At 36.6% G+C, this 23,159-nt stretch overlaps 1 protein-coding gene across 6 annotated transcripts in view; it reads right to left on the bottom strand.

Moving 5' to 3' along the window:
* Positions 1-23,159, bottom strand: part of SMAD4 (SMAD family member 4) — a 651,075-nt gene that overhangs the window by 6,886 nt on the left and 621,030 nt on the right. For all 6 annotated transcript variants that reach the window (XR_014836516.1, XR_014836515.1, XM_085009726.1 and 3 more), the window contains 5 exon segments: positions 19,607-19,726; positions 19,394-19,510; positions 17,909-17,959; positions 9,132-9,315; positions 7,970-8,138 (listed from right to left, as the gene is read on the bottom strand). Coding sequence is in view for 4 of the 6 variants with exons in the window: in XM_085009726.1 (XP_084865852.1) it covers positions 7,970-8,138; positions 9,132-9,315; positions 17,909-17,959; positions 19,394-19,510; positions 19,607-19,726 (641 nt within the window). In the remaining 2 variants the exon portion in view is untranslated.

Here is a 23,159-nt window from a genome sequence, read left to right as displayed (position 1 = left end):
GTTTATATCTAGGTCTTCACAAATACTCTAAAAAAATTTTTTAGGAGTCCCATTGTGGTGGAGTGGGTTAAGGATCCAACTGGACTGGCTCAGGTCTCTGAGAAGGCTTGGGTTTAATCCCTCGGGTTTCCTGCCCTGGGAACTTCCATATGCCATGGGCGTGGCCAAAAAAATTTTTTAACCATTATAAACCAGGTATGGCCTATACACAATCTTATCATCTGAGAGGAGGAAATAAAACTTACTTACAAATTCCCAGGGTTCAAACATATTCTCAAATACCCCTATGAGTCATTAAAAATAATCAACAGGGAGTTCCCATCATGGCTCACCAGAAACGAATCCAACTAGGAAACATGAGGTTTTGAGTTCAATCCCTGGCCCCACTCAGTGGGTTAAGGACCACTCAGTGGTGTAGGCCGCAGACATGGCTTGGATCTGGCATTGCTGTGGCTATGGCATAGGCCTGCAGCTACAGCTCTGATTAGACCCCAACCTGGGAATCTCCATATGCCATGGAAGTGGCCCTAGAAAAGGCAGAAAGACAAAATAATAATAATAATAATAATAATAATAACCAAAATATCTTCACACATAAGTTCTTTACAGTGTTATAAACAATCACAATTATGGCTGTCTTAGCCTAGATCTATGCTAATATCAGAAGTAAATATTACAGGAGTTCCTGTCATGGCGCAGTGGTTAACGAATCTGACTAAGAACCATAAGGTTGCGGGTTCGATCCCTGCCCTTGCTCAGTGGGTTAACAATCTGGCGTTGCCTGTGAGCTGTGGTGTAGGTCGCAGACGCAGCTTGGATCCGGCGTTGCTGTGGGTCTGGTGTAGGCCGGCGGCTACAGCTCCGATTAGACCCCTAGCCTGGGAATCTCCATATGCCACAGGAGTGGCCCAAGAAATGGCAAAAAGACAAAAAAAAAAAAAAAAAAAAGTAGAAGAAGTAAATATTACAGTTAAACACAAAGATGAAATTTTAAAACATTACGACTTTTATCTGCAGATGTAGTAAAAATGATTCATTAAGCACCTTGGCAAATCTTCCTTCCACATGGGTTATTTATGTAATTATAGCACTCACCAAAAGACATAATTACTGACTACACTGATAACTGAAACCTGAACTGCCTCCTCATTGTACACTCTATCTGTCTATACCGTAATAGATTTCATCTGTTACAATGGATGGTAAAATTAAGGCTTTCGTTGAAAACCATCCTCCTTTCAGAATTTGAGTTAATGAAGGCAATTCAAAGTAACCAGAGATTTTAAATATTCTTTTTGGCTCAGATCAAAGGGCATTTCTGACAACCTACAAACTGGGAGAAAATATCTGCAAATGAAATGAGCAATAAGGACTTAATTTCCAAAATATACAAACGACTTACACAATTGAATAACAAAAACCCCCAAACGATCATAAAATGAGCAGAGACCTAAATAGAAATTTCTCCAAAGAAGGCATATAGATGGCCAAAAACCACATGAAAAGATGTTCATCATTGTTAGTTATTAGAGAAATGCAAATCAAAACTATAATAAGGTACCACCTCACACCGGTCAGAATGGCCATTTACAAGTCTACAAATAACAAATGCTGGGTGTGCAGAAAAGGGAACCCTCCTACACTGTTGGCAAGAATGTAAATTAATGTAGCCACTATGGAAAACAGTATGGAGATTCTTCAAAAAACTAAAAATGGAGTTGCCATATGATCCAGCAATCCCACTCCTGAGCATATATCCATATTTGAAACTATAATTCAAAAAGGTACATGCCACCCTATGTTCACAGCAGAACTATTAACAACAGCCAAGACATGGAACCAATCTAAATGTCCATCAACAGATGAATAGATAAAGGAGAAATAGTGTGTGTGTGTGTGTGATAGACATGTGTGCGATATATACAATATTCCATATATTTAATGGAATATTATTCAGCCATAAAATGAAAAATATCATACAATATCACTTACATATGGAATCTAAAATGACACAAATGAACATATCTATGAAACAGAAACGGACTCACAGATATAGAGAACAGACCTGTGGCTGCCAAGATGGAGAAGGGGTGAAAGTAAGAAGGATTGAGCGTATATGATTAGCACATACAAACTATTATATATATATAAAATGGATAAACAACAAGGTCCTACTGTATAACACAGGAAACTATATTCAATATCCTAATATAAACTATGATAGAAAAGACTATGAAAAAGAATATATATGTCTATCTAAATGACTTTGCTGTAGAGCAGACATTAACACAACATTGAAATCAACTATATGTCAAAAAATTTTTCTAACTTAAAAAAAAAAGGGAGTTTCCATTATGGCTCAGCAGTAACAAACCCAATTAGAATCCATGAGGACACAGGGTCAACCCCTGGCCCTGCTCGGTGGGTTAAGGTTCCAGTGTTGCTGTAGTATAGGTCGCAGGTGTGGCTTGGATCCCTTGTTGCTGTGGCTACGGTGTAGGCCGGCAGCTACAGCTCCAATTTGACCCCCAGCTTGGAAACTTTCATATGCCAAAGATATGGCCCTAAAAAGACAAAAAAAAAAAAAAAAAAAAAAAAAAAAAATTAAAAAGAAGCTATTTCTGATCATCATCCCCTGAGCTATTCAACAATTTACCTCTGCTTTCATTTAACTGTATTTCCTGTGGTTACTCTCACATAAATTTATTACAAATGTATTACTTAACGATAGTGAGTGTTTTATAAAGATCACTGTCAACATCTTCAGGATATTCTCTTTTAACCTGGAGTCAAATTTTGGCAGTTTTCTTTTGTAAGGCTTTATTATAGCATTCTGAATCAAAACCAAGAAATAGTAACCTGGAAAGGGAAATAGATGATTGTGTTGGTATACTGGGCAAGACTGCATTAAGGACTTGCTACTGACCTGGAGGTAAAAATCATGCTATATAGTAATTGGTAATACATTTAAGTGGGGATCGTAATAGCCTTCAACCCAGCACAACTGTGGTTTAGAAGCCCTGACTGCCCCGTCCCTAACATGTAAGTATTCAAAACAAACCTGACTCAACATCATCAAAGAAATGCAAATCAAAACCTACCACAATGAGATGCCACTTCATACCCACCAGGATGGTTAAAATGGAAAAGACAGGAGTTCCCATTGTGGCTCAGTGGTTAATGAATCTGATTAGGAACCATGAGATTGTGGGTTCGATCCCTGGCCTTGCTCAGTGGGTTAAGGATCCAGCGTTGCTGTGAGCTGTGGTGTAGGTTGCAGACGAGGCTCGGATCCTGTGTTGCTGTGCCTCTGGCATAGGCTGGCAGCTGTAGCTCCAATTCGACCCCTAGCCTGGGAACCTCCATATGCCGCAGGAGCGGCCCTAGAAAAGGCAAAAAGACAAAAAAAAAATTAAAAAAAAAAGGAAAAGACAGATAATAAACACTCATGGGCCTGTAGAGAAGTCAGAACCGTCATACAGTGCTACTGGTAATATACAATGGTACAGCCACTGTGGAAAAGTTTGGTTGTCATTTAAAAAGTTACACATAGAGTTACTTTATAATCCTGCAGTTCCACTCCTGGGTATACATTCCAGAGAAATGAAGACATGTGTTCACATAAAAACTTGTACAAGAACATTTACAGAGTATTATTCACAACATGGCCAAAAAGCAGAAATACGTATGTCCATCAACTAATGAACAGATAAACAAAATGTGATATATGGAATATCATTCAGCCCTAAAAGGAAGTACAGATATACGCTCTATGGATGAAGCTTGAAAGCACTATGTTTAGTGAAAGAAGCAACAGAAGACCACATGATATGATTCCATTTATACAAATTGTGATAAGTAGGCAAATCTATAGAGAGAAAAAGCAGATTAGTGGTTGTCTAGGGCTCGGGGAAATGGGGGTTTGGAGGATAATAGCTAAAGTGTACGAGGTTTCTTTCTAGATGATGAAAATGTTCTAAAATTGATTGTGGTGATGGTTGCACAACTCTAAACATACTAAAAAAACCCACTAAATTGTACCCTTTTAATGGGTGATTTATATCTCAGTATCTCAATAAAGCTGTTAAAAAACTTGTGTCTAGGGGCTTAAGCAACAAAAAACAGATCTTATTTGTGAAAGCAAAGAGCAATGCCACTTAGAATTCAAATATTTGCTCCACTTAAAGTTTGTAAAATGCATAATTTTCTTTAAATATAAGATGACCGCTATGTCATGAGAACAGCAGGGGGAAAAAAAAACATTATTGGAGAAGAAAAAAAAATTTAGTCCTAGCTTCTTGATTTACAAAATTAAAGAATGGCTCTCCAAGCCTATGTTTTCCTCATTTTAATTAAAAAGGGAAAAATGTGTTTGTGTGTATGTATGTGCGTTGAGCGTTGGAGTATATTCCTTCATGTGGATTCCCCAACGTATGGGCATTCCTTCCAGGGGTTCATATTATCTGCACACAATATACCCTAGGAATGACATCTCTGGTGAGAATCTATATGGTAATCTAAATAGGAATACACAGATCTTTAGTTACTGCCACCCAAAAAATTAGTAAATGAAGAAAATGCCAATGGTTAGATATAGGATATACTTGCAACTCTTTCTGCATAATAGGAAGACTTTTGAAGAATAACATACTTAGTAAACAGAAATAATTATTTTTAAATCTGTGTTAATACAACAAAAAACAGGATGTTTTTTACTTCACTAAAATGTCAGACAAGACAGTTATTTATTGTTCATGGCAAAAGTCTGAAGATTACTATAAAAATCTACTCATGATGGTGGCTTATCAAGTGATGACAAGACTCATACCATAGGGACTTTTTAAGAACCATTTGTACTAAAATAGAGAAAGTACATTATTTGACAATTCTCAAAATTAATCATATAAGATCTCACATTTTTTAAGCTTAAATATTTTAAATAATACCCCATATCTGGAAATTTTAAATCTACAGTCTGGCACAAAGTATATATTCAACACTCAAGTCCTCTGTCCATTCACTTCAAATTGCACAAGAGACTTCCAGTCAAGATGGATATGTGTATAATCACCTTCTCTCTCCTCTCCAAACACATGAAAAGGCTAGAAAAAACTATTAAAAGCACGTATCTTCCAAGCCAATCATAAAATTTATGTGGAAACCCAAGGGGCTAGCAATAGCCAAAATAATCCTGAAAAATAACTATGCTGGAGAGCTCATACTCTCCAATTTCAAAACTTCTATAGGAAGCTACAGTAATCAAGAGAGGGTAGTACTGTCACAAGGACAGATATATAGATCAACAAAACAGAACCAATGGTCAAGAAATAAACCTTTACCATTTAAAGGCAACTAAATTTCAACAAGAGTGTCAAGATAATTCAAGAAGGGAAAGAACAGTCTTTTGAACAAATGGTTGCTGGAACAACTGGTTATGCAAAAGAACAAAAAGGATCCTTTCCTTATACCATACACAAAAATTAACTTAAAATAGACCTAAATGTAAGAGCAAAAACTATAAAATCCTTAGAAAAATACACAGGAGTAAATCTTCATAACCTCAGATAAGGCAATGGTTTCTTAGATATGACACCAAAAGCACAAGCAACCAAATAGACTACATCAAAATTAAAAACTTCGGAGCTGTAAATCACTATAATGAAAAAAGTGAAAGACAAGCCAAAGAATGGAAGAAAATATTTGCAAATCATGTATCTGATAAAGGACTGACATATAATGAAGTCTTACAACAATAAAAAGACAAAAACACCCAATTAAAAACATGGGCAAAAGGTCTGAATAGACATTTCTCCAAAGATATACAAATGGCCAGTAAACACATGAAAAGAAGTTAAACATTATTCACCATTAGGGAAACGCAAATCAAACACATAATGAGATAGATACCACTTCATTTCCACAAGACGGACAAAAGCAAGTGCTGATGAGAATATAGAAAAATTAGGAGTTCCCGTTGTGGCGCAGTGGTTAACAAATCCGACTAGGAACCATGAGGTTGCGGGTTCGATCCCTGCCCTTGCTCAGTGGGTTAACGATCCGGCGTTGCCGTGAGCTGTGGTGTAGGTTGCAGACGTGGCTCGGATCCCGCGTTGCTCTGCCTCTGGCATAGGCCGGAGGCTACAGCTCCGATTTGACCCCTAGCCTGGGAACCTCCATATGCCATGAGAGCGGCCCAAGAAACAGCAAAAGACAAAAAAAAAAAAAAAAAGAAAAGAAAAATTAAAACACCCTCTCTCTATATATATCTGTGTGTGTGTGTGTGTGTATGTGTTGTAGAAATATATGTATATATATACCTGGTAGAAATATAAAATGGAACTGCCATTTTGGAAAACAGTCTGGCAGTCCCTCAAAAAGTTAAACATAGCATTATCTTATGATCCAGCAACTCCAGTCCTAGGTATATATCCAGAAAATGAAAAAAATACATCTACCTAAAAACTTGTACATGAATGTTTATAGCAGCATTTTTCATAATAGCCAAAAAGTAGAAACAACCCAGATGTCCATCAACTGATGATGGATAAACAAAATCCATAGTGGAGAGCAGGGACTAAAGACAGAAGGTACTTGGGGTACCAGCACCAAAAAGTTAAGGTATAGAGAACAGGAATTTGACTTCTCAGGGTTGATATGGAAAGAGGGAATGGACAGGCTCTCTGAGGGCTATACCTACCCATGAGTCAAGTGCTGGTAAAACAGTTTGACAATTCAGAAATGCATCTAAGAATAAAATTCTTGTCCATGGGACAGGTAAGCATCAGAGAAATCTATGCGAAAGGAATTAAGCCCTGAGCATACCTGGGAATTGGATCTCAATTTCCTCTAGGGACAAAATTCCTCTACCTCCTAAACATAAGAATGTGGCTCCTAAGGTGCCAGACTAAGGCAAAACCGGCCTTAGTTACAGGGAGAAGCAATGACAGGGAGGAAAAAATAAAAAATAAAATGAATTCTCTTGAGACAAACATGCCAAGAAGTGTACGCAGCATATAAGGAAATCCAGCACCATTTAAAAATAATAACAAAGCACAAACAACTAAAATTCCTTGTGGAAAAATTGGAAAACACAAATAAAGACAGTTGTATTTGTGTGCTAAGCAATTTCCTGGGCACAAGTGATGAAGTAAAGCTAATTCCATTAACAGTAGTTAACAATAAAGATATTTAGGATGACTGTGAAAAATCCAAAATTAGAGGACTTCCTTGGTGGCACAGTGGGTTAAGGATCCAGCATCCAGTTACTACTGTGGTGTTTTGACCCCTGGCCTAGGAACTTCTGCAGGTCATGGGTATGGCCAACAACAACAAAAAAAGAGGCAATTCTGTGGCCCTTATTATTAAAAAACAAAACAAAACTGAAATTAGAAATATTTAGGCTGTCTAATTACAACTATCTCTTTCAAAAATGTTGTATGTTTTAAACTAAAACTGAAATAGGCTGAACATATAATTAATGAAAAATACCTCAGGCTTAATTTGCAAAATGATATAGTAAATAAAACTCATTTAATGTACAAAATAATCTTTAAAAGCCTGGTGCTGGAGAATTTTTCATTTCTCAGTTCTTAATTTGAAAAGCTATTACTTTTAGAATTCCCTTCCATAAAATTCTGAAGATTGGCTAAGATGAAATTCCAGACCCTAATGTTTACATATTTTATATCAAAGGAATACAAGTTTGGAATTCACTCAATATTCTCAAGAGCCCGTATGTTACTCTAAAACATTTAACAAATTTCCCAATAAAACAACAGGGATAAATGCAACCACAAAATTAGGTAATCAATCATGCCAATATAAGTCTGCAGTAAATATATTTTCTATACAAACATAATTTCTGATCATTTAATACCCAAAAAATATTTTTACACTCTTGCCCACCTCCATTTCACATCTTTAAACAACAAATAGAGCTTCCCAAGTCTAAAATAAAATTGCAACTAACCTTTATATATGCACTTGGATAAATCTTATGAACAGCATCTCCAGGTGCACGCCCAGCTTCTCTGTCTAAGTAGTAGCTCTGTACAAAGACTGCATGGTCACTAAGGCACCTGACCCAAACATCACCTTCACCTTTACATTCCAGCTGCACACCTTTGCCTATGTGCAACCTTAGAAAGGAAAAAGGAATCACATTTCATTTTGATAAGTACTTTAAAAATAAATTTTGGCTCAGATTATATAGTATATCCAATAGTGAAAAAATTTAAAGAATAAATGACATTACATAATACCAAAACCAAAAGACAGCCACTGTTAATATTTTTATGTTTCTTTTTAAAAATATCTTATTTATATATATAATAATGATAAGCATGCATATAATGCTCATTATGCGTCAGGAACATGTAACATACATTCTCACTTACCCCTCACAATTCAATTAAAATTGATTTAAAAATTCAGTTAAAAAAACTTGTAAAAAAAATTCAGTTAATCACATGAACCAAATTTGAAGTGCTCAATAGCTACATGTGGCTAATAGCTGTTATACTGGATAGCACAGATATAAATCATTTCCTTCACTGCAGATAATTCTATTAGATAGCACTGGCTTGGAGAGTACATAATTTGCCAATGTCACACAGCTAGTAATAGAGCCAAGATTATGTGTGTATGCATACACATACATTTCCTTAAAGAGATGAGATGACACAGTACCTAAAATTGTGTATATTTTCCTGTAATACTTCATCTTATGTTTATATTTGATTATATAACATTTAACTAATATTTTAATGACTGTGAAAAATGAAAGTTTAAGATTTATGTAACTATTTCCCTTTTATTATCAGTCTTCCATTATAAATAATACTTGCAGAAACATGTCTTTATGCTATTTGAATAAATTTGTAGAAATATACAGAGGAAACAAAAACTATTCAAAACACAGAAAACTCATTAACTTGAAAAAAGACCGTATTTTATCATATTCTAAATAATAAACATCTACAATTAAAATGCTTACAAATTCTGAGTTTTCAAGATAATCTTTTTTCAATCTATATTTAAAAACATAATTTACATTGAAAAATATAACTCTGAATAAAAGATAATGTACTATGCTCAATTTTTAAAATAACTAATAACTGTCCAATCAATACCTTGCTCTCTCAATGGCTTCTGTCCTGTGGACATTGGAGAGTTGACCCAAGCAAAAGCGATCTCCTCCAGAAGGGTCTACATATCCATCGACAGTAACAATAGGACAGCTTGAAGGAACCTTAAACGTCTCTCCTACTTGAACATCCATTTCAAAGTAGGCAATGGAACACCAATACTCAGGAGCTATAGGAGATAAATGGGAGAGACAGCCACTCATGTGAGAAAGACATAAGCCTTTCACTTTCATTCCATATGGCAAAGGTTCTCCTAAAGATTGAAGGTATAAAGGAAAGCACCCAAAAAATTTTTATTAAAATGACAATGCATTATAAAGTAGGCATTTCCTTGTATTCTATTCTTCAGCTTAGTATGTAGCTTTTTGGGGGGGGGGGGGGATGGCGCTACACCAGCAGCATATGGAAGTTCCCGGGCCAGGGATTAAATCTGAGCTGCAGCTGCAACCTACACTAGCAGCAACATCAGATCCTTAACCCACTGTGCCACAGCAGGAACTCCAGTATCTAGCATTCTTGAAACTCTAACGTCATTTTGAAAATCTGGAATTTGGTTTTTACCTGAAAAGTACCCAATCAACAGGGAATTTAAGGAACACAAGTATGTTACATCCCCATTTTTTAAGAGGAAAAAAACATACTTTTGGTTACAACGTATGGAGATTTACTGCCATATTTATATGTTGAATCAAAATATTTTATATTAACAGAAAAGCATGTGTGAAGTAAAATCTTACGCATTTTCAACACCTGTAAACTATAAATCAGAATATTAAATATTTACTATAAAGAAGAAAATATGACCATAGCCCTTTTTGATACACTTATTAATAATGACTCTTAATCAGGTTTGTCGTAAGTTTGACATGCACAGCGTCTTAGAAAAATACTGTTTAACCTGAACACCTTTTTAAAAATGCCTACTTGATTTATATTTATCTAAAGGATGTTAGGTAATCATATTTGGAAAACTTTTTTTTGCTTTTTAAGGCCACACTCGCAGCATAGGGGTTGAATCACAGCTGTAGCCTGTAGCCACCAGCCACAGCCACAGCCATGTAGGATGTGAGTGTGTCTGTGACCTACATGACAGCTCACGGCAACACCAGATTCTTAACCCACTGATCGAGGCCAGGGACCGAACCTGAATCCTCATGGATACTAGTCGGATTCATTTCCACTGCACCACAATGGGAACTCCTGGAAAACATTTAATGCATTAATCTTAAACTGAAAACTCAGGTAGAGAGTCTTACAAAAAAAGACACTGCTTTATGTTATAGCAACAGCTTTGGTCCCATCTTTAATTGAAAAATATTTATTTGTATAAAACACATTTTTGGATAAATAAATATATCTATATTTGTATCTCTACAGAAAAGCTCTAAAAAACATTTGAATAAAATATCTGGTTCCCTTTTCTATAATTATCCTTTAAAATATTTATAGTTCTATTTGGGTTTTTGTTGTCTTTACAGAATGTGTATGACTCCTTTTTTGAGATTCATATCTTGCTCCCCACTTCTCACTTTGTCACGAGCTAATGTTTACACCATTTTTACTATAAAAGTTGCAGACCGGAGTTCCCGTCGTGGTGCAGTGGTTAACGAATCCGACTAGGAACCATGAGGTTGCGGGTTCGGTCCCTGCCCTTGCTCAGTGGGTTAACGATCCGGCGTTGCCGTGAGCTGTGGTGTAGGTTGCAGACGCGGCTCGGATCCCGCGTTGCTGTGGCTCTGGCGTAGACTGGTGGCTACAGCTCCGATTCGACCCCTAGCCTGGGAACCTCCATATGCTGCGGGAGCGGCCCAAGAAATAGCAAAAAGACAAAAAAAAAAAAAAAAAAAAAAAAAAAGTTGCAGACCTAGTACGTCTGCAGTTTAGTAAGTTACCATCCTGGTAGAAAGCTGTACTTTCTGTTTTCAGCTGTTTACCTACTTCTTGGAAAAAGTAGTAGCTCTCTGTAGCATCATGGAGTTTCAGTGGAACCAAATCTCTGCCATTAAAAACTGGCATTATATTGAACTACACATTGAGAAATCAATCGGAATAAAATTTTTACTTTCAAAAAAAAAGAACACAAGTAATTAGAATAATTTTACCAGGCTGTTTCATCTGACTGCTCGTAGTATTATCTATGTAGTTTGAACATTTTTTTTTTAGAACACAACGATCCTAATACACATTCCAGGAAAGTGTTTATAATTTTTTTATATACATAAAAGTATTTTTTTTTCCTTTTTTTGGGGGGGGGGTCTTTTTAAAGCTGAATCCACAGCACACGGAGGTTTCCAGGCTAGGGGTTGAATCAGAGCTGCAGCTGCTGGCCTGCGCCACAGCCACAGCAACATGGGATCTGAGCTGCATCTGCAACCTACTACACCACAGCCACCACAGTTCATGGCCAACGCCAGATCCTTAACCCACTGAGAGAGGTCAGGGACGAACCCGCAACCTCATAGTTACTAGCTGGATTTGTTTCTGCTGCGCCACAACAGGAACTCCTAAGAAGTATTAATAAGACAGACCATATTAAGACTGGGTGGTTCAAAAACTTAAATATTTTGCCACACAGAACAATCAACTAATAACAAAACTTCTTTAAATATTTTTTTATTATTACAGAAACTAGTGATATACTAGTCTTCTTAAAATGCTGGTTTTGAAATATTTATGAAGCTGTTCCTTACAGTAAAATTCTTTATTAAAGGCATCACATGCTACGGAAAAGAAGCTTCAGCAAACGTAACAGGCAGGTATACTGGTTGAAATTATAACTAAAGCGGCTGTCCAAGACAACAATTACCCAATGTTTTGGCAGTAAAAAACAGTAACAGCACTTTTTTTTTTTAAGTTCACCACATTTATTAATGAATGTAGTTTATTTTTAATTTTTTTTTTTTTTTTTTTTTTTTTTTTTGTCTTTTGTCTTAGGGACACACTCATGGCATGTGGAGGTTCCCAGGCTAGGGGTTGAATCAGAGCTTTAGCTGCCGGCCTACACCACAGCCATAGCAACTCCGGATCCGAGCTACATCTTCGACCTATACCACAGGTCATGGCAACGCCGGATCCTTAACCCACTGAACGAGGCCAGGGATTGAACCTGCATCCTCATGTATACTAGTCAGGTTCGTTAACCACTGAGCCACTATGGGAACTCTAGTAACAGCACTTTTAAAAATGCTCTTTAATACCCTAAAGTCATGAATTTTTTTTTCTTTTTTCTTTTTTTTTTGTCTTTTTGTCTTTTAGGGCCGCACCTGCGGCATGTGGAAGTTCCCAGGTTAGGAATCTATTCAGAGCTGTAGCCTCTGGCCTACGCCACAGCCACAGCAACGTGGGATCGGAGCCATGTCTGCGACCCACACCACAGCTCACGGCAACGCTGGATCCTGAATCCACGGAGCGAGGCCAGGGATCGAACCCACAACCTTATGGCTCCTAGTCATATTCGTTTCTGCTGCACCACAAAGGGAACTCCTGAATGTTTTCAATGCTGGTTAAAAAAAAATGAGGTCTAGGTACATACATTTCCTAGTTCATAGTGGAAAACACTAGAAGTAAAGTTCAACGGCAAGCAATCTTTTATCCATGAGAATCAACTGAGGGGGAAAAGGGAGTTGATAATATTCATGTTTAAATAAGAAAAATATACTTTTATCACTATAAACTACAACATCACAACTACACTTAACCTTACTTTATTATTTCCCAGTCACCAAAGAGGTTTTTTGGGGTTTTTTTTAGGGCCGTACTCATGGCATACAGAGATTTCCAGGCTAGGGGCTGAATCAGAGCTGCAGCTGCCAGACTACGCCACAGCCACAGCAATACCAGATCCAAGCCGAGTCTGAAACCTACACCACAGCTCATGGCAATGCCAGATCCTTAACCCACTGAGGGAGGCCAGGGATCAAACCTGTGTCCTCATGGATACTGGTCAGATTCGTTTCTGCTGAGCCACAATGGGAACTCCCACCAAAGAGGTTTTTGTTTGCCTAATATTTCAGACAACATATAACAATGATGGTTACATAAAGCTGCATCTCTGCAGCTTCGAAAATTAAAACTGGCATCAGAGCTGCACCACAGACCAGAGATGAAAAACAACCATCGAATTAACGATTAATAAGGCCCAGGAAAGCAGGAGGAAGAGGGTTACTATCTGTGAGGAAAGAGGGGGCTAGAGGTAACCTAAGAGGTAATCCAGAGAATTTGGTGGTATTGGGATACAAAATACCACATGAAAAACTTTTCTAGTCCATTCTGAGTCTGCTATACGGCCAGGAGGGAACATTCTTATTTTTAAAACAGAAGATAATAGGAAACACTCACTAAGCCTTTGTGGATCTCTCTTTGCTCTTTTGCTCCAACGACTATATGCCATGTAAGTGACCAGTCTGCAGCTTCTCCAAACCAGGATCAACAGCAAGACAGATCAGTTACAAGAGAGCTTTTTTAATGTCTCAACTTATTGGAAAAGGAATGGGATTGTTTTTGCTGACACTGCTATTTTTAGTTTCTTGTTCTTTAAATTAGTGAGGTTGAATTGGTCTCATGAAATCTATGGGCTGCTCATCACTTACCAAAGGAAAGATTTTAAATGAGTTAACAACATGAATCTTTTTTAAGAATGTAAAAACTCAGCTAAGTATTTTTTGTATTGGGGAAATGTATTACAAAACAGCTTTATCAAAAAACTTGTTCTATTATATTAGAAATATAAGTCTCCGAGATATTATCTTTAATTTGTGAAACAAAATCATTCAAGAAAAGTTAAAAATTTGGCAATATATCTAAATGACTCATTACAAATTATTTATTTTATTATTTAGATCTGAATGAGATGCCCTATGAAAATATTTTATGAACACCTAAAGGAACTCTCTTAAATGGTGGGTAGTTCAAAAGGACCACAACACAACCTGAGTCACTGAGAAAACTTCACTTGAATTTTCAGTCAGGGATCAAACCCAAATCCTCATGGATACTAGTCGGGTTCTTAACCTACTGAGCCACAAAAGGAACTCTGTATACTGATTATTTTCATTTCCAACAAATTATATTATCTATATTTCCTGGGGCATATACGCAACTATATTAAAAAATACTTCCTCAAAATAGATATATATTATTGATGACTTCTAGTTATTAAAAGTTTTACATACTCATAGGAATTCCCATCCTGGCTCAGTGGTTAACGAATCTGACTAGGAACCATGAGGTTGTGGGTTTGATCCCTGGACTTGCTCAGAGGGTTAAGGATCCAGCGTTGCCATGAGCTGTGGTGTAGTCTGCAGACGCAGCTCAGATCCCACATTGCTGTGGCTGTGGCATAGGCCAGCAGCTACAGTTTCGATTAGACCCCTAGCCTGGGAACCTCCATGTGCAATGAGTGCAGCTGTAGAAAAGACAAAAAAAAAAAAAAAAAAAAAAATTTACATACTCATAGATATATGTATATATCCTGTCTAAAATAGTCCTAGGTCAGTAGCAGAGTATTTTAGTTAACTCTTTTTTTTTTTTTTTTATTTGGCTATGCCTGTGGCCAGCACAAGTTCCCTAGTCAGGAATTGCATTTGAGCCACAGCAGTGACAAGTCCTTAACTGCTAGGCCACCAGGGAACTCCAGCATTTCTTAATCAAACCTTAAGGGGCTGCATTAACCACACACCTAATACAAAGTATTTTTACTTTGGTTTCCTCTTCTATTCATTCATAAAGCAAGGATAGTAAATATGTAAACAACTAACTAGGATTTAGACAGGAGAGGACACAAGGGATTAGGAAAGACTTTACCACAGTAGTATACTTGGGCTGGATTGTAAAAAGAGGATAGGGGTGGAAGGTATGGGCATCAGGCCCCAAAGATTCTCACCTCCTCATATTCACATCCGTGTACGGTCTCCTCTCCATAAAATAGGATTTTGCAAAAATAAAGATGTGACTTAAGATGTTAAGTCTTAAAAGACCCCAGGGCTCTGCCTTGCTTTCTCCTGATCACTCAACTTTGGAGAAAGCAAGCTTCATATGAAGACACTCAAAAAACTCTACTAGGAGGTCCATGCAGAGAGAACTGGCGCTTCCTGCCAATAATAACACTAAGTTGACAGGTATGTGGATAAGCCATCCTGAAAGTGAATTCTCCAATCCCAGAAAAGCTTTCAGATGATGGCAGCCTGAGCCAACAACTTGATTGCAATCTCATGAAACTTAGAGCCTGAAGAAACAGATAAGTAATACAGAGCATGTGACACATCTGGCAGAAAACACCATGTGCCAAAAAAAAAAAAAAAGCAGAAAGTGATGCTATAGTTGAACAGGCTTGGGTAGGCAGTTTAAGATGGTTAAAGAATGAAGAGATGAGGCTAGAGGAATATGCAGGGTCCAGGATTAGACTCTTTTCTGCTCAGCTAAGGAATTAGAACTTTAACCAAATAGGCTAAACAAAAGTATGGAAATCAATGCAAGTTCTTTAACAGAAAAATAACGTAACTATATTCAAATTTTAGAAGAAATACTGAGGAGCAGCAGAGAATAAAAGGTGGGAAGCAGGGCACCATGACTGGAAGCTGTCCTATTAGGGAGTTCAGTTAGAACATACTCTTAACTGTACAAGAGAAGAAATGAAGAACAGTCATGAGGTAAAACTCCTGGGGCCCATCAGTATTAACAGCCAGAATTCACATCCATCTGGGTTCCAAAAAGCTGACTCTGTTAAAGGTATATGCACAGAGCTGATCCCCTCCTACAGTCACTTGGACAAAGGTCTCCAGCATTAAATCACTTCCCATTCTACTCAAAGACAAAGGCTTTAATGTCAATGCAAAGTGCTACAGATACTTATCCTCATAATTAATTAATGCTACTCCCTAACCAGGAGGAGCTATTAGGTATCAACATCAGTTCTACCACAGAAAAAAGTAAATCCAAACTTGAGTCCAAATAATTAGCTAAATGCCACCATTCCCAAACCCACTCCACCAATTCATCCAGGTTAGGACTTCCTTCTGAGCCCTGATTATTCTCATTCCTGTAGACCACCTTCTACCAAACCAGAAGAACACTGAGCCCCACCTTGAATTTGCCAGGGGCCCCTACTGACTCTCAATGATGCTGCCTTGAAGCCAATAAAATTCATTCTTAAGACTCTAAGATTTCCCCCATCACAATATTTATTAACAGAAATTAAGATTGTGATAACAATTTCATTTATATAATTTCAAAAAACAATAAAACCAAACTACTAAACTGATTGTTTCGGATGTACTCATCATTTTCAAAGAACAAAACAACAAAATCCATAAAAAGCAAGATAGTGGTTACCTCTGAGGGAGGAGAAGAAAAGTTTTTGATTGGGACAAAATACATGGAGTAGAAAAGTTTCCAGGGATGCTGCAAAGTTTTAATTATAAGTCTGAATGGTGGTTATGCAGGTGTTGGCTTTGATGTTATTGATTATATTGTATGTATACTTGTTTTATGTACTTTCAGTTTGTTACATTACTCAGCAAGACCAACAAAAAATGTTTAAAACCACAAAAATATGCAAATAACATACAGAAAATCCCCCTAAAAAGAATAATTTAACTCATATACACGTATTGTAAAAACAAAATGTTTCTGTCCCACAGAATCATTTTTCTCCTTATCAAAACAAATACTTGCCTCCCAAATCAGCAAAAGTTAAAGTACCATATATACTGCTGGTGAGCATGGTGAAACCAGTTCTCACACTCTGATACGACTGATCACTAAAGCAATCTGGCCTAAGCTGAAATATGAGAATTACTGTAAGCATAAAGATCTTACCCTCGATGCTTTTTTATTTTTTTTATTTTTTCCTTTTGGGGGCCCCACCTGTGGCATATGAAGTTCCCAGGCTAGGGGTCAAATCAGAGCTACAGCTGCCAGGCTACGCCACAGTCATAGCAATGCGGGATCCAAGCCACGTCTGTGACCTACACCACAGCTCACAGCAATGCCAGATCCTTGACCTACTGAGCAAGCCCAGGGATCAAACCCACAACCTCATGGTTTCTAGTCGGTTCCACTGTGCCACAACGGGAACTCCAACAATTTTTTTAATTGGGGGGCTATTAAAGTGATGAATTGAAATTACATGTTTACATATTTTTAAGCTAAGAAAAACAGATATAAAAGGATGGTGGGAAGAAAAATAGGTCAAAATCCTATGTTTCTGTTGAGAAACCTTCAATATTTTCTTTTATTTCCAAATTTTGTTTTATTACTTCTATAGTTTAAATCCACCTAGCTATTTAATCTGCTCTTTGAACATAATGCAAATAGTTTCTCAATTCCAGTTAACCAGAGATTCCTGAATCTATCTTCTAAGACAGATACAGTGAATTATTTTTCTGTTCCGCATCTACTTCAGATTCTTCTCCAGCTTTTTAAGCTAAAGTTTTACAGCTATTCTATCTTGAAAGCTAGTTTTCATCTACTGCATATTTATGTATTAAACGAGTTTAAAACCGGCATATTGGTGCTTTATATTTCAGCTGAAAATATAGTTCTTATCTTTTCTTTCAGAGACAATGAAAAAGAATCAAATATAGACAGTTTATGTGTGACTATATTGTTTACTTGTAAGCTATTAAGTAATGTCATAATGAATATTATACTTATCTAAAAAGTTAAATTACCCTGCAATTGTATTAAAACTTCTGTGTGTATGTATGTTTCAATTACCACAAAGAAAAGTTATATACAGGGAATAAATTTTGAAATGTACTTACCAGGATGATTAGAAATTGGAGGCTGGAATGCAAGCTCATTGTGAACTGGCCCTAAAGAAAAGACAATAAAAATCCATTTTTATTTATTAAAAGTTTTCCAATGCTAAAACTTTTAATAAATCTTAATCATACTGTAGAAATTGTTTAGATCAAACTTATGCAACATTCAAAAACATAACAGCTTAATATACTTTATAATTATAAAAAGTAAATACTCTTGAATTACTTTTGCAGACAGTTAACAGCTAACATTATAGTGCTATATGCCAAGTGCTGTTAAACAATTTACAACAGTTGCACGTGCAAAACTTAATGTAAATTATAAGTGAATTATTTACGTAACATGTAATATAACATAATGTAATATATAATACTAATTCAAACTGTTAGGTCCACTTTAAAATAAGTATTCATGAGTTACCAAATTAGGAATATTTACATAATGGAACAGTAGCTAACATAATTGAGAGATTATAATGTGTTAAGACATTGTGCTCAACACTTCACATGAATTATTACATTTACTTCGTACAGCATCCCTTGAGATAGATATTACTATTATTACCCTTAAGGTTTAGGAAGGTTATATAACTTGCTAATTGTCACATAGCCAGTTAAGGGTCCAAACTCAGCACCCTTAACAACTATGCTGGCACAGGCAGCCATTAAAAATTACATTCTCTCAGACATGGAAAAATAGTAACATAACTGTAAAATAGCAGGATACAACAACATATACACAGTATGATCTCTTCTTCCCCCCAAATTTATATATACATATATACCCATTTATATGACTGGAAGGAAAAATGTGAAAAAAATATTGGAAGTGGCTATCTCTGGGTACTAGAATTCTGGGTAACTTTTATTTTGTTTACTATTTTGTGTATTTTCCAAGTTTCCCTTGGTGCTATTATTCTTACAATGGAGGAAAAGGAATTTAATATATATGAAAGATTTACACTCTTCATTTTACTAAGCCAAATGAACAATGTTCCTATTCTGCTTGAAACTACAAGGTATACTTATCAGTAGGGCATCCCTCACAATCAAGCCTGCACAGAGGAGTAATGACAGATTCCACATCTGAGCGTCTATGGTATGCTGAATACTATGGCAAGGGAAACCTTGAGATCTTATTAACACTCAAGGAGTTTCAATCCAGTTAGGGTGGATGTACAGATAAACATGAGATCTAAGAATATACACAAAGCAAACAAACAAATGAATGGCAATCCATGTGGAGATAATGAAACATCAGCAAGCAAAGGAAAGTATTTCATAAATAGCAATTCTCTAAAACAAAGGTATGATAACATAACTATGAAAAATACTGTTTACAAAAAATACTGAAAAGCACTAATCATTTAACAAAACTAAATTGTAAGATGAATAAAAGATGTAAAAATATTAAAAAAAAAAAAGAAAGAAAGAAAACAAAGTTCTCAAAAAGAAAAGGCCCTTACAACAAAAACAAGAGCTTACAGTAATGTCCGGGATGGGGCGGCATAGGTGGGTGGTGCTGAAGATGGCCGTTTTGGTGGTGAGGCAAATTAGGTGGGTATGGTGCAGTCCTACTTCCAGTCCAGGTGGTAGTGCTGTCTAAAAATTAAGGCCCACATGGATTAATTTGCTTTTATAAAATCTGCCTATTTTTTTTCTTAACTACTTAAAAGACTTTAAAAAGCATGTACATACTATGGTGGTAAGTAGCTGGCTGACCAGTAAATCCATTCTGCTGCTGTCCTGGCTGAGGCCCTGAAGCTATCTGCAACAATCCTTCACTATGGCTGCCTGCTAGTATACTGGCAGGCTGACCTAGAGGAACAAGAAAACATTAATATGGTACATTTATAGATGCAATCCTATGGTTTTAGACAGGAAATGAAGGATCAGTTATATCTGATAGTCGTAATTATAAAGATGAGCAAAAAATGTAACTCACCCATGGCCTATCAAATAAAAAACCCTAAAGTTATCTATAAAAGCAAAACTTAACAAAGTAGTTCAAAATTATTCTATCTTTAAGTAATATTTAGCTAATTTTAATGGCCCATTTCCTCACAAATATTCTTCAAATGCCAGCAAAATCCCACTAAAGGTCTAACATATCATAATAGCTTCTTCAGAAGCTCATCAGCTCACCCTTGGGCACTTCATCCAGAAAGCTCTGGACCTTTCTGATTAGGACTCCAAAAGTCCAGGCTCAAGAAAATGTTGAAAATGGGACAGTTCATTATATATATCAGCCCTGGTACTGGTAATGGCAGAATGCTAGGGTTTGGTAAAAGAAACACAGAGCAGGCAAATCTTTTAAATGGAATGTGATGAGTAAGGTGAGAAAGTTAAAAAAGAAAACAAGGAAAAAAAAAAAAAAAAAAGCTCCACTGTCCAATTAATACAGTAGCTCAAAAAAACCCAAACCAAAAAAATAAAAATTTTAAAAAAACCTATCAGTCTAATTTTGAAATTATTTCAGGTACTTTTAAAAATCAACAATTTCTGGGAGTTCCCATCATGGTGCAGTGGAAACAAATCCAACTAGGAACCATGAGGTTGCAGGTTCAATCCCTGTTCTTGCTCATTGGGTTGAGGATCGCATTGCCGTAAGTTGTGGTATAGGTCACAGACGTGGCTTGGAACTGGAATTGCTGCAGCTGTGGCATAGGCCAGCAGTTGTAGCTCCGATTAGACCCCCAGCCTCAGAACCTCAGAACCTCCATATGCTGCAGATGCAGCCCTTAAAAAAAGTGCAAAAATAAATAAATAAATAAATAAATATCAAAAATTGCCTCTAAGAACATATAATATTCCTGGATTTACAGGAAATCAGTTGCCCTGAATTTATAGGAAATTATTTGTATGTAATATACCAGGAGAACTAACTATTCCATTCAAAACCATTCTATGATATTGTTTACATTTTTAAGGCTTTACTTTTTGTGTGGAAAAGGCTTCATTTCTTCAAGTAGGTATTAATTAAGTCATCTGCTCAGCTCACTTGGAAAGCACTGGAATTCCATAATTGTTATATATTACTAGCATTACCTCAATCTTTTTTCATTTAAATGGGAGTATAATCAGACAGAATAAAGTAAATGACACCACTGCTCACATATGCAACAGACAGCTCAAAGTATCAAGGAAAAGGAACATTTTTTTCTCTACAAATCACATTTCCTTAAGGCTAAGATTATAAAAGTAAAAACTCAAGAGACTAATTTCAATACTCTCCAAATTATTTCTTTTTAAAGATGATGTTTACGGCAAACTCCCATCCTACTCATTCCCCCCAAATTTTTGCAGGTTATCTTTAAAGATTAATTACATTTTTATTCTTGCTTTTAACAACTGTGCATACTACATACTCTTAGCTATCTCATAAAAATTGTCACTAAACAGGAGATATTATTTTAACTTACTACAGTATTTAGAAATAAACCCTGAAAATATTCAGGCACCAAATGAACATAAAGCCCACTGCAGTTACCTGTCCTCAATTATTTCCATTACACAATTCCAAGTACATGAAATTAAACAACCAAATGAGCTCATGCAAAGCAGTCTTCCAATTTCCCTATTTTGGTCCAATTTCATTTCTTTCTTCTGATTTTATCAATATACTTTTTGAGATCTAAGGGAACATTCCACAACAAATTTTACAACTTATAGTAATCACAACTCATTGTGAACATATATCCAAAAAAAAAAACCAAGATAAAATTATCCTCAATTCATTCATACAGCATTTTCTGTCTTCAATCTCAACCCCAAGGAACATAACAATAACAGTTAAAATGAAGTCACTTTAGGAGTTTCCGTCGTGGCGCAGTGGTTAACGAATCCAACTAGGAACCACGAGGTTGCGGGTTCAATCCCTGGCCTTGCTCAGTGGGTTAAGGATCCGGCATTGCCGTGAGCTGTGGTGTGGGCCGCAGACGTGGCTCGGATCCCGCATTGCTGTGGCTGTGGTGTAGGCCGGTGGCTACAGCTCCGACTGGACCCCTAGACTGGGAACCTCCATATGCCACGGGAGCGGCTCAAGAAAAGGCAAAAAGACAAAAAAAAAAAAACACCAAAAAACAAAAAAATGAGGTCATTTTAGTAAGCAGCAACAGAGGCACACTAATTCAATCTCCAGGTAGTATCAACAGAGGTAAGTGGCACTATCCATGCTCATGTGGCTATAGTGCACCTTCTTTTTTAACTCTCCCTCTCCACCCACTGTTTGTCAACTACATTCCCACATTAGTAAATAAAGAATAGATAACAGAAACACCAAGTGATTAAAGGTTCAGGTTCTAAAGTATGTGTTTAACCTACATGACCCACTTAGAATATGCTATCCATAGTCAGACTGTCATCTCATGCTGTTTGAAGAGATAAAAGACATTATTTGCAGAGGTAAAATGAATTAAAGAGGGGAAAACTAAAAACTGAATTTTAGAAATCAGTCTTCCATTTATTCCAAAGATCAAATTTCTTTGTTGAATCTGACCTGATACTAAAGTTAAGAGAATGATGCTTCTTTTGATATCAACTAACAAAGTATCAGTCCAACAATTTACTGCTGACGTGGGCTTTGATAATCTCCTTAGCAACTAGGTGCAAATAACACCATACAAATACCAAGATCCTTTTCTGTGATTAATTTAAAAAAAAAAAGAGGCTGAACCTAAGAGGCCTCTATCTCCATGACATGGCAGGGAAGGTGGGTATCTCTATAATGCGAAGAACCTTTTGAAAATAGACTTTTTTGCTGTTGTTGTTTTTAGGGCTGCAGGTACGGCATATGGAAGTTCCCAGGCTAGCTGCCAGTCTACACCACAGAGACAGCAATGCCAGATCTGAGCCATGTCTGCTACCTACACCTCAGCTCATGGCAAAGCAGATCCTTAACCCACTGAGCAGGGGCCAGGGATTGAACCCACATCCTCATGGATACCAGTCAGGTTCATTTCCACTGAGCCACGATGAGAACTCCTAAAAACAGACTTTTTGGTGTGGGGGGAGATAGGTAGAATTTGGCTTTATTTCAAAACTAACATATTTAACATCTACCTTGAGGGTTGTGTTTTATAAACAAATTTGTCCAGATCCCTTTTTCTAAGTTTGCACAATGAGAGACTGAGATGACTATAATAGTAATATTCTGTCAGATAAAGCAAAATAAAAACACTGATTAGAGGAAAGTTGCAATTCCGTTAACACAGATTTTTCTAAACATCTTGGTCCAAAACTACTTTTGACA

The sequence above is a fragment of the Sus scrofa genome, chromosome 1, assembly GCF_054392235.1.
Source record: "Sus scrofa isolate SSC_HxYL_T2T_F1_AM1 chromosome 1, Sscrofa_HxYL_maternal_Yorkshire_Landrace_v2.0, whole genome shotgun sequence".
Taxonomy (NCBI): domain Eukaryota; kingdom Metazoa; phylum Chordata; class Mammalia; order Artiodactyla; family Suidae; genus Sus; species Sus scrofa.
This window is presented reverse-complemented; position numbering and strand designations above follow the sequence as displayed.